At 42.7% G+C, this 12,046-nt stretch overlaps 1 protein-coding gene across 1 annotated transcript in view; it reads right to left on the bottom strand.

The window, feature by feature from the left end:
• The window catches only part of SLC9A7 (solute carrier family 9 member A7), a 126,196-nt gene that overhangs the window by 20,691 nt on the left and 93,459 nt on the right, over nt 1–12,046 (bottom strand). Inside the window, exons 13-14 of the mRNA XM_075916189.2 lie at nt 11,097–11,156; nt 3,337–3,400 (exon numbers count right to left, since the gene is read on the bottom strand). Of these exons, the coding sequence (XP_075772304.1) occupies nt 3,337–3,400; nt 11,097–11,156 (124 nt within the window). The remainder of the gene's footprint in view (nt 1–3,336; nt 3,401–11,096; nt 11,157–12,046) is intronic.

Genomic DNA, 12,046 nt, shown 5'->3' with positions numbered 1-12,046 from the left:
CACTCTACCACCTCCATGTGCTTCCAATCTAGAAAAGGTGGTGGCATCCTCACAGAAAGCTAGACTTTTAAACCAACAGCTTATTGGTCCCTCCCAAATGATAAATCTATTCTTGATCTTGGGCCTGTAAAATAAGGGGAGAAATGCCATGGGAACTATAGCTAATGGTTTTTGTTTAAAGATACAATACACACAGCCATAAAAACAGGTCAAATAAATGCTTTACGTTTGTGTGGGACAGAACGTAGAGTTATCACTAGTTTCCTCTACTTTTCTTGTTTTTTTCCCCTCTAATGACTCCTGCTGCAAGCAGTTTCTCAGATGCGGATCAGTATAGCCTGAGCTGGCTAAGAACTTTACATCATTGCACTTCCATCTACTCTTGGGTCTTATCCTGATTTCACCGTCTTCTTTAGGACTGGTTAAAGCATTCAGAGACCAGCAAAGGCAGAAAGAGAGACTTCTGTTGCAGGACTGGGTCTATTCTGAGACCTTTCAGACACAGAAAGGTCAAATTCAATCTTTGTATCACCTAAATCCCATAGTCTTAAACATTTCATACAACGACTTCAATGGACTTATATGATTTGAACTAATACCTACAAGGAGCCCAACACTGACATGTAGTTTAGTTTCTGCAAAAACCAAAGATGCTCCCTCAACAAGTTCTTTTTAATTGTCTTTTGCTTGCAACAGGACACAACACAACAGAAGATAAAGCTAACAAAAACTTCACTCCAAGAGCAGTCTGTCTGATGTTTGTGTATAGACAGTTTAACTATTAGCATTCTGCTCTCTGAATTTTACGGAGCTGAGATACTAGATTTCTACCAGGAGCATGCACAGGGCTCTATTACTGTTTTCTGTTGTGCACTTTGTTTTTCCCCTTTAACAGCTCAAATAAAGCAGATGACTTTGTACGAGGCAGTTGTCAATCAAGAAGCTACAGAGGTCAGTTGATCAAACAGTTTACTCCCATTTTGAATCCTCACTGCAAGCGGCAGTCTAAAGGCTGATCTTTCGCTAAAGAAAGCCTTTTCCGATAGATCTTGTATACCTCTTTTTACGAGGCATAAGGGATCTATCGGAAAAGGCTTTCTTTAGCGAAAGATCAGCCTCTAGACTGCCGCTTTTCTCTCCCTCTTCCCTGCAACACTTTGGCTCCGCGCCGCCCTTGCATCCCGCAACCTGCTCCCCCAATCCCTGCCCCCCCCAGCTCTGTACTGCCCGTTCCCTGCACTGCCCCTAGACCATGATCCCTCTGCCCCTCCCGTTCCCTGCGTCCCATTCCCCGTGCCTCCACCACATCCTTCTCCTGCTGATCCCTGCCCCCCCAGCTCTGTGCTGCCCATTCCCTGCACTGCCCCTACACCCCGATCCTTGCGTCCCTCTGGCTCTGTGCCTCCCGTTCCCCGCGCCACCCCCGTATTCCCTCACTGTTCCCTGCACCCCTCTGGCTCTGTGCTGTCCCTGCACCCTGCTCCCCCTGTGGATCAGGAGTGAAGGGTGCTTGCCCATAGGGAGGGGCTGGACAGGGCGGGGAAAAGCTGCTGTGACCCAGCAGCGAGCGAAAGGGGGAGTTCACTTGAAGCGCTTTTGCCTTTATGGGAAAAAAACAAATGAAAATGCTATTTGCTATTTATAGGGCTAAAATGCCGGGACAAAAATGAAAACAAACAAAAAAAAATTACAAAATGCAAACGTGTAATAGAACAAAAAAGGGGAGGGCAGCCAAAAAATGTTTTGCTTGGGGCTGCAAAAAACTTAGAGCTGGCCCTGGGGGAGGGGAAGGGGCTAGGCTGGGCCGTGGGGAGGGGAGGGGAAAAATATGGAGAAAGGGCTTGTGCTGAGGGAAGAGGAGGGGAGGAGGTCAGGAGAAGAAGAGGAGGAAAGGGGAAGGCACCAAGGGACAGGGGTGCAGGACAGGCAAATGCCAGGGGGCCAAGTGGAGACAATGAGGAAAAGGGCAGGAGGGGAGGTGTCAGTGGGAGGGGGGACAGGGTGATGCTGGGAGAGGAGAGGGTAGAGGGCACTGGAGGCTAGGGGGGGAAGGGAAGGTGCTGGGAGAAGAACTGAAAGAAGGGGTGGGCACGAGGAAGGCGGGGATAGAGCAAGGCATCTGTAGGGCACAGGGGCATGAGGGGAACAGGGGCAGAGAGTGGTGAGGGGGTGGATATCAGGGAAAAAGAGGGCAAAGAGGGCAGGGGCAGTGAGGGAAGGGGGAGACATCAGGAGGGTGCAGGTGCCAGGGGATTCTGGGGGTGAAGCAGAAGGGCAGACACCTGCAAGGGAGGGAACAGCACAAGAGGAGAGAGGCAGGGCAGGTGTGTAGAGGGAGGTGTTAGGAGAGGGGATGAGGAAGGGTAGCTCAAATGATCAGAGTGGGGCTACTGGAGGAGTGGGCACGGGGGGGAAGAGAGAAGGGCTGGAGGAGGGGGGCAGGTCTCAGGAAGGCTGAGGACAGTGAGAAGGGCAGGAGTCAGGACAGCAGAGGAGGGTGAGGGGTTGGGGGGCGGCAGGCACCAGGGGAGCTTATAGAGCAAAGGGAGGAGACATGGCAGTAGAGAGAAAAGGTAGAGGTTTATAAGATATTTATTAATAACTTGGGTGATATTTATTAATAACTTATTAGTAATCACTGTTCTTATTCTTATTAGGAATTTATACCATTTAAAAAAATACTTTTTGTGGGGGAGAGTGGCAAGTCCCTTTTTTGTCTGGCGAATAGGGTTTTCTGTAATTTGTCGGCCCCTGCCCATAGTGATGAGCACAAGGTAACTTTAAGTTTGTGCCTGCAGGGTCTACGTGGACCTGATGGTGTGCGACATGTTGGTACCTTTTAGAAATCACCTCCCCCCCCTATTTTCATTGATGCTCCGTGTAGATGAGACCAAAGATCAAATTTGATACTTTGACTGCAGCTACTTTACATAGTTAAAAGTGCAGTATTTGGTAACAGTCACTGAATGGAAGTCATGCGGACTACTCTCTATCCACAGCTCCTAAAAAGGACTGGTTAGAACATTTAAAGAAGAATGCAGGAATGCCCACTGGAAAAGTAAAAAGCAAGCCATTAGACAGCATGCAAAAAACCTCACAGATCTGGGGAGTTTTCTGGTGCTCTTATAAAGATCCAGGTTTGAAATACAAAATTTAGAAGCCTATATCAACATCTGTAACCTGAAATATTTACGTCAGGCACCATGGTCATCAGCATATACATTCATACATCATAGAAAAAATATTCACCAATGTCAGGTACCCTTCACATCCTTTCTGATTATCCCCTTTTATATTATATCACCAGCCTAGAAAGAAAGTTATCTAATTACTTACTCCTTGTAAGACTTGAAAGCTGTCATTGCTGGGTGGGGGATCCTGATCTGGGTCAACTCCAACTCTAGAGAGTCATTAGGAAAACAAACAATACAAATGCAAACTATTAGCAGATGGTCAAACTCCCCAGGCAGACGAGAATGTATTTTTAAAAGCAGATTTAAGTGGTTAGTTCAACAGCATTCCACATGTTTATTATACAAGTCATTTAAGGAAAAGTCTTGCTTTAGTCCATCATGCTAAGAGACACATTACAAGTAAGTCCCTTTTTCAATCAACCAGAACTCTTCTCCAGACAGCAGATGTTCATACACAAGCAACTTGGTCTTCCTTGGCTGACTGCCATCACTGCTGTGTCATTTAGAAGCATGCTACTTTGTGCACTGACTAGCAGAGTTACAGCTAGCCTCTTGCTCTGCAAGGAACATGCCTTCAATGCGGCAGACTGTGTACGTAAGAGTACTGTGATGTTAGGCAGGCCTGCAAATGGCTTAGCACGCACTGTTATTTACCCTTTTAAAAATTCAGTTCTTAAGAGGGGATCAGCAAAGTTACTAAGCTTGATCACTGCAGTGTAAACCACAAAGTGCACTTAAGTGCTGCACTGTAACTCCCCCTTGAAAATGCTGCGGGCATGAACTAAAAGGTTTCCTGTTCACATTAACGTGACCCTGTTTGAAGAAGACTGTTAGCGTGAACGAGGAACCTATTAGTTGGTGTCCACAGGGGGGAGTTCCAACACTACACTTCGATGTAGAATGCTGTCCACGCTGCTGTATTCTGAACCGCTGTTCAGACAAGCCTTCAGAAAGCAATTCATTATCTTAGTTTGCTCTGTCTTCTGGGAAGTTTCATTATCCTAAATAACATGGGAGTTGTCACAATGGATCAGACCAATAAGCCTAGTCTCTTAAAGTGATCAGTAGCACATGCTTCAGAGGAAGAGGCAGAAAAGCAGACAGTAGGTGGTTACAGACTACCATACCCAAAAAGGGAACTTCCTTGCTATAGCAAAATGCAGGACAATGTAGCACTTTAAAGACTAACAAGATGGTTTATTAGATGATGAGCTTTCGTGGGCCAGACCCACTTCCTCAGATCAAACAGTGGAAGAAAATAGTCACAACCATATATACCAAAGGATACAATTTAAAAAAATGAACACATATGAAAAGGGCAAATCACATTTCAGAACAGGAGGGGGATGCAGGGGGTGGAGAAAGGAAGGAAGATAAGTGTCTGTGAATAGACACTTACCTTCCTTCCTTTCTTTCCCCACCTGCATCCCCCTCCTGTTCTGAAATGTGATTTGTCCTTTTCATATGTATTCATTTTTTTAAATTGTATCCTTTGGTATATATGGTTGTGACTATTTTCTTCCACTGTTTGATCTGAGGAAGTGGGTCTGGCCCACAAAAGCTCATCATCTAATAAACCATCTTGTTAGTCTTTAAAGTGCTACATTGTCCTGCATTTTGCTTCAGCTACCCCAGACTAACACGGCTATATTTCTATCACTTTCCTTGCTATAGTTATTCAGAAGCTTCAGGGGGTAGCCGAGTTAGTCTGCACAGGATAAACTTAAAAAACAACAAATGGACTAAAAGTGCTACCAGACCATTTGTTATTGTTTAAGTTTACAGTTATTCAGTTAGCGATCGTCTTATACCGGAAATATCCCTTCCAAAAACATCTAACCAATCTTATTCAAGGCAACTAGAGGTTTGTTACCCTTTCAATTGTCAAGTCCTTGCTGAAATCCTACTAAACCAGGATCTCTTGTGACACCAAATTCCACAGACAAATTGTACATTCCACAAGAATCAATGTTAAATGTATTGTCTTTCAATTTTATTGTCTAACTCCTCATATTAGGAGTCAGGGGGAAATGAATAGGAATACATTACATGCTCATTTTGTGTAACAATCACGTACCCTCTTATTTGCTTATTTTTGGAGAAAAAAGGATTGTTTGGTTTACTCTTCACGTATGAAAGATTTTCCAAGCCACTCGTTACACAGCTCTAACTCTCCACTGTTTTTGCTACATCCTTTTTGAGATGGGAGAACTGAACAGATAATCCCAGGCAAGGGCCTATCAGTGGTGGACAGAAGAGACATGATAAAGTTACAATGAATGGCACAGAGAAGGGAGATTGGCTATCACTATTGCTATTCTATCATTAAAAAAAAAAAAAAAAAAAAGAGGACATCAATGAAACACAAAGGGAATGAACTTTCAACTGATATGTAAATCTCTCTTCCTCCCCCGCACACAGGGAGATTTTGTGTTGTGCCTCATAAAAACACACCCCAAAGAGGAGATAAGGCACATGAACTACAACTCCCATGAAATGCCATGGCAGCATTTCCAAACTGGAAATGTTTGGGTTTTAGCCACAAATTTTCACACTTTAAATTTCTGCCCCAAACGGAAATTGATATGAAAACTTTTCATTGCAGTTTTTTTCTGGAGAGAAAGTCCTCAATTTTTGTTGGTTTTCTTTTGTAGAAGTCAACCTGGTTATTTCCTATCATATAGTTACCTTAGTGCTGTTCTTCAATCATATTTTTCCATCTATTTTAGCCAATTTACAGGATACCAAAACAGGGTTCACAGATTTGATTAGGTTCACCTTCCAGCAATTTTTTAACAGGTATAATATTTGGTGTCCTCCAGTAGTAGCTGATTTTAAGGCAAGTGTTTATTTTTCTTTGCATCTCAGCCACTTCATTCTCAAATTTTTGGGCTTGTACTAACAGGGCCTGGTGACTTTTTCCTTTTTATCAATTTATTGTAGCAGCTCTTCTTTTTGAGATCATTATCTCTGACGGTACTTCATGTGATTACCTAAAAAAAAGGATATGTGTCTCCCTATTCAGTTCTGTGGTGGAGAGAGATACAAAGAAAATATTTAGATTCAATGTTTTTCTCTTTTTTAATTGGTTCCTTTGCTCCCTATTAGTTCATACTCACCAGCCCCTCCAAGTCTTTGGTGTTTTATCTCTTTACTTCCCAACTTCAATACAACCTCACTTCATTATAAAGTGGTCTTCCCTAAAAAAAACCTCTTTGTTTAATATCTTTGCTACTTGTTCTTCAAATTCTCTTATCCCTCATAATTCCCCATTTACCTGATGTAATTTATATTCTTTCCTATTGCCTTTATTTAGTTTAGAGTTCCATTCTTTGTCAGATGCCTCTGAGGTTTAAATAATCTCTTGCACCTTAACATTTAACCAAGCTAAATTCCTCTCCCCCTTTTTTTGTCTAGGGGGCAATGTGTGCCTCAGGTGTCTATTATGGAATATTTATTAATAGTATGCAAAGTAGAAGGATTTTTATTTCTTCACTTGACTTAAGAGTCTTTATGACTAGCTCTTTCCTTTAAGTAAGTCCCTTTTCTAAAGTTTAAATATCCGAATGCTAGTTTTTGTCAATATTACTCCCACAAAGATATTGGCCATTAGTGGTTAAGCAACCACCAAATAATTAGTCATCTTTAACTACAATTCACAACAAATCCTGCTATTCCCACCATCAAATTTTAGTGCTGAGAATATAATGAAATATTCTAGTTCACTTTAGGTTCAAGGCAGAGTTCCAGTTCAGGTCAAGGAAAGCACGTGATGCCGGAGAAAAGTCTCTCAAAGCAAAGTGGTTTCCCTTTACTTGGATGCTCCATAAGCAATTATGAAGATCAATTGCTATGAAAGTCAGTATTTGTTCCTGGACCTTTGAATTTGTACAGGGCTGGACTGACTTACTTGGATTAGCTCTTATATACCAGGCGCTCAGTAATGGTGGCAGCCCAGTCATCTTGAAATTTCACTGAAATAGCCTGCTGGAAAGCCAGATGAACAAGCACACATTGGTGTAGGCCAGGGGCCAGCAACCCACGGCATGCATGCCATCAGTGGCTCGTGAGCAGATTTTCATTGGCACAAGGGAGGAAGCTCAGTCCTCCCCTACTCCCTACCTGGCACAGCAGGGAGCCTGCACTGCCACTGGAGCCTCACAACCCGCTGGGGCAGGCAGGGAGTTCAGCTAATTGGCAGGGGGCATTGTGTTTCATGCAGCTGCTAACAGGAGCTGCTCTGCTGGAAATGGAGCAGCAAGATAAGGAGGTGTTATTGGCTTAGATTTATAAACACCTAAAGAGACAGATAGGTGCCTAATGGAAATTGCATTTATTTTCATTTGACTTAATGGGAGTTAGACATCCGGGGTTTTCTGGAGTGCAAAGCAGGTTAGGCATGTGTTTGCCTCTTTAGGCACCCAAATACCTCTGTATATCTGGGCATAGATCTAAGAAACAAAGCTAAAGGCATGAATGCCATGGGAATTGTCAACAAAAGCATAACTCGTGATTTTTCTCTAGGTTACCAGAACTGACTGAAATATGACGACCTATTTTCACAGAGGGGAAAAACAATGTATTAACTTATAAATTCGTTTTCATTTCAAAGTGTGCCAAATGGACCCTTTTTTATTTTTCCCCTTTTTCAAAGTGTCCTACATCTTTTCTATTCCCCGCGTCTCCTAAAAAAAGTTAGTGAAATTTTTCCTTTACAAAAAACTCCTCCAAAAACTGGTGTAACTAATTATAAAAGACTGAAGTTTAAGTTAGTGAAAAGGCATGACATTTTTTTACACAAGAGGAATCAGTTTGGGACAAGACTTTTTTCTAAAACAAAACTGAGTCCTTCTGGCTCCCTAAGAGAAAAAAAAAAAACTTTAAAAATTGCAACCAGCTCAGTGTTACATTCAGACACTCAGGTGCACCTTTAGCTCCCCTAAGTGCTCCCAGGATGTGTGTGTGTTCCACACCTTAGACCAGCAAGTTTTTAACTGCAGTGCAGACCTACCCTCAGGGCACTAGCTCAGCTAACACTAGTGTGTGTATTTCTCCTTGACTTCTAATTTACACCTCCAGCTGTAGTGTAGATGTGCCCTTGGAGGCTTACCTGAGCTCACTTAAGAAGTCTGAGAGAGAGCCAAAAATTAAGCCCGTGAATCCCAACATAAGAAAGAAAAAGATTCTTTTAACAGAATTTTTCTGGAGTGCTGCAGATATCTAAAACTCTGATCTTAATGATTTTTTTAAATCCTGTGTTACTAAAATGGTAAGAGCTGCATCTTTATTTAATTTATTAATGAAGCTGCTATAAGGAGGGCTATTATTGACTTTAAAAAGTATATAAATAGAAGTGAATAAGTTAAATCTCGGCTCGGCACGCCACTTCTGAAAGGTTGCTGACCCCTGGTGTAGGCACTGATTGGATTATGTGAACTGAAGGGCATGTCAGCCGCAATGCAGCCAACAGCAAGGCAGTGTAATCCCAGCGCACATTACTATTTTCTCTGTTATACACGCTGACAATCCATAGCTGCAACATATGGTTCCTAGGATTGCACAGAGGCAGTGTTTGCTTTGGCAACAAAGATTTGGCCAATAGAAGATGAATTTCTCCTTTCAGAATCAATTCCTTGTTTTGCTATGTAAAACCAGATGACTACAAACTGTTTTAGTCACCATTTTCATTCTGGTCTTGGAATATTCAGTGGAATTTACACAGACACAACCAAGTAACAATATTTAGAGCCAATTTAAGTGGCCCTGTATGAAAATATTTATCTATTTTCAGACTATGACCAGTTAATCTTTAAGACATGTTTTAATTAGTAAATGGATTATCATTGAGCTTTCATCTGCCAACTGAGTTCCTTAACTCCCAACCTTTCCTTTTCATCGCCATTTCCTTAACCAACGTGGTTTGGAAGGGATCTAGAATTACAGCATCACTCTTGGTGCCATAGTAACTGCTCAGATGTGCCACCTGTGACCCTAAAGCCGAGCACTGGCATCACTGTAGTTCAGCAGGCCCTTCCCCACTTTGCATGCACACGTTCATGAGCCCAGCCCAGGGGTGAGCAATAATTTTTTGCTGTGGGCCACATCAGAAATGTTTTAAGTGGCCCTGGGCCTCAAACAGAAGGGGCGGGGCCAGGATACTTCTAGGCTTCCCCACCCACAGACCATAATTGGTCTGGAGGTGGGGGAGCACCTTTGCCCCTCTTCCCAGGTTCCCACTAGGCTCCCATGCCCCTGGTGGTGGGAGGAGACTTAGCATACTCCCTCTTTTGCCCCCAAGCCAATCAGGATTTGGGGGCAGAGGAGTGCGCAAAGTCTCCTCCCACCCTGCCAGGAGCGTGTTGTGTTTCCAAGCGCCGTGTGCTCCTTGCAGGGTGGAGGAGATTTTGCACACTCCCTCTGCCTCCAGACCCCGATTGGCCTGGAGGCAGGGGAGCGTGTGAAGCCTCCTCCCTCCCTGCCACTAGCATGTGCTTGCTTCTAAACACCACGTCTCATCCCAGGGCGGAGGAAACTTCGTGTGCTTCTCCCCCGACCTCCAGGCCCTAATTGGCCTGGGAGCAAGGAGAGTGGCAGGGTCTCCACAAGCTGGATCAACCCGCTTGGCAGAATTGATCTGGCCCGGGGAGGCCCTTTTGCCCACCTCTGGCCCAGCCCCTGTGCCACTATCATGACTTCTGCCCACACACAAATCTCCAGAACAAACTCAAAGGGTACATCTACATTGCAATGCTATTTCGGGATACCAAAGTATCCCAAAATATTTATCATCCCATGTCTTCACAGCAAGCCCGTTATTTCAGGCTCGCTAGTCCGACATCTCTGTAAACCCCATTGTACAAGGAGTAAGGGATGTTTTGGAATAGCGCTTTATTTTGAAATTAAAATGAGGCAATAATTCAATGCTATTTCAAAATAGCTTAAGAAACTTAAATTGCGTATCTCAGAATGCGTATCTTATTTTGAGTTATGGTGCAGTGTAGATGCACCCAAAGGGAAAGTTAACATGAAAATAAATTGGCAAGAAACACTTTTAAAAACCTGGTTGATCCTAACTCTGAGAAACTCCACATGGGGCCATAAGCAGAGCAGCTCCAATACATGGTGATATTGCCCAAGTCCAGTCCTCCGAAAGCCTGAAATGGAGGGCAAGAATTTATCATAGTCTAAACTCTGAGTGTTGGTAGTACTTTAACTACTCTGGTTCTTACTGCAACTTGTTTCAGTGTTGGTCTGTTTGTGGCTCTAAAAACCAACTAATTGGTTGGGAACTCCTGTGGTACCACAGGACTCATTAAAGATGCACCAAAGGAATGTAATTTGTTACACTCTGTACATCTTCAGCAGCCCACAACAGACCCTGTCTATCAGTTCATGGACATTTGGAAACTGATCTTGATTCCTATCCCATTGAACTCAATACATTAGGTCTGATTAGCCCTTTCTTTGGGAGAATTCCAATAAGGGACAGTCCTGCAACCCTTATGTGAGTTGATGTTATTCTTGCAAGTAATCCGTTTGGAAGTCATGTAGGCCACATGCAGTAAGGATTATATGATCAAACTCATGACTTCCAACATAACAGAAGTTAGCTGAAGCTAGAACCTGTTAACTCTCTTTCCTAAGTGTGTGGTGGGATAGAAGGAATCTGTTATCCAAATTTTAGGGGTAAATATAGAAAAAAATAAAAAAGAGTAAAGCCTGCTTGTGGGAACCACACCCTTTCAGCTCCATGAATTAAGCTAATTCAGAATTACAGAAACGATGCACTCATTTGAAAAACAGCAGCATGGCATAGCTTAGAAAGATAACACAGACTTTGGGTTAGAAAAGTGAAGAAAGCCAAGCACCAGGTTAATTTTATACTGAGGAAACCAATGTCACCTGAAGTACAGCCAGCGGCTTTCATTTATCTCTTCCACCGATGAAGCATGATCACCAACTCTGGTACAGCACAAAAATGGAATGTAAGTAACAGAAAATGTTTGAGAGCCGGTGTCTTTGGCCAAGCTACCTGGCTCAAAATAAAAAACAACAGAAACCCAACTGAAAACAAACATACAACATAAAAATGGAATACAAAATGATAACAAAAAAATCATAGAAAGTAAAAATGATAGCACTGTATGACAAACATTTACTAATAGCATCCCTTAGTTTGTTTACATACAACCATGTGGTGATAATCACATCCAGAAATCAACTCCAAGAAAAGGGATCCAAGCATGTTTTCCACAGACTTTTTATATAACAACAAAGTATATGTAACAGGTGGATGTCCAACCGGCTGAAAGCCCCTACTCAAAGAGGTTATCAGTGGGTCACTGTCAAACTGCATTTAGCGTGGCTTTGCAAGGATCGGTCTTGGGTCTTGTATTATTTGGCTTTTTCATTCATGGCTTTGGTAAGGGAGTGGATAGCATTGTTATAAAGTCTGCAGATGACACCATGCTGAAAGAGTTGCAAGCACCTTAGAGGACAGGATGGGAATTCAAAATGACTGACAAATTAGAGAATTGGTCTAAATTCAACAAGATGAAATTCAGTAAAATTCAGTGAAAGTGCAAAATAGTACATATTGGAAGTAAAAAAACCAAATCAAATGCAGAACTACAAAATGGGGAACAGTATTGCTGAAAAGGACCTGGAAGTTATAGTGGATCACAAACTGAATCCAAGTCAACAATGTGATGCAGCTGTTAAAAAAGTTTAACATAATTCTAGGGTACATTAAAAGCAGTGTCATATGTAAGTCAAAGACGGTAATCGTCCAATTCTACACCGAGCTAGTGAGGTTTCAGCTGGAATAGTGCCCAGTTCTGGGCACCACATAT

This window comes from Pelodiscus sinensis, chromosome 1 (genome assembly GCF_052426305.1).
Source record: "Pelodiscus sinensis isolate ZL-2025 chromosome 1, ASM5242630v1, whole genome shotgun sequence".
Taxonomy (NCBI): domain Eukaryota; kingdom Metazoa; phylum Chordata; order Testudines; family Trionychidae; genus Pelodiscus; species Pelodiscus sinensis.
This window is presented reverse-complemented; position numbering and strand designations above follow the sequence as displayed.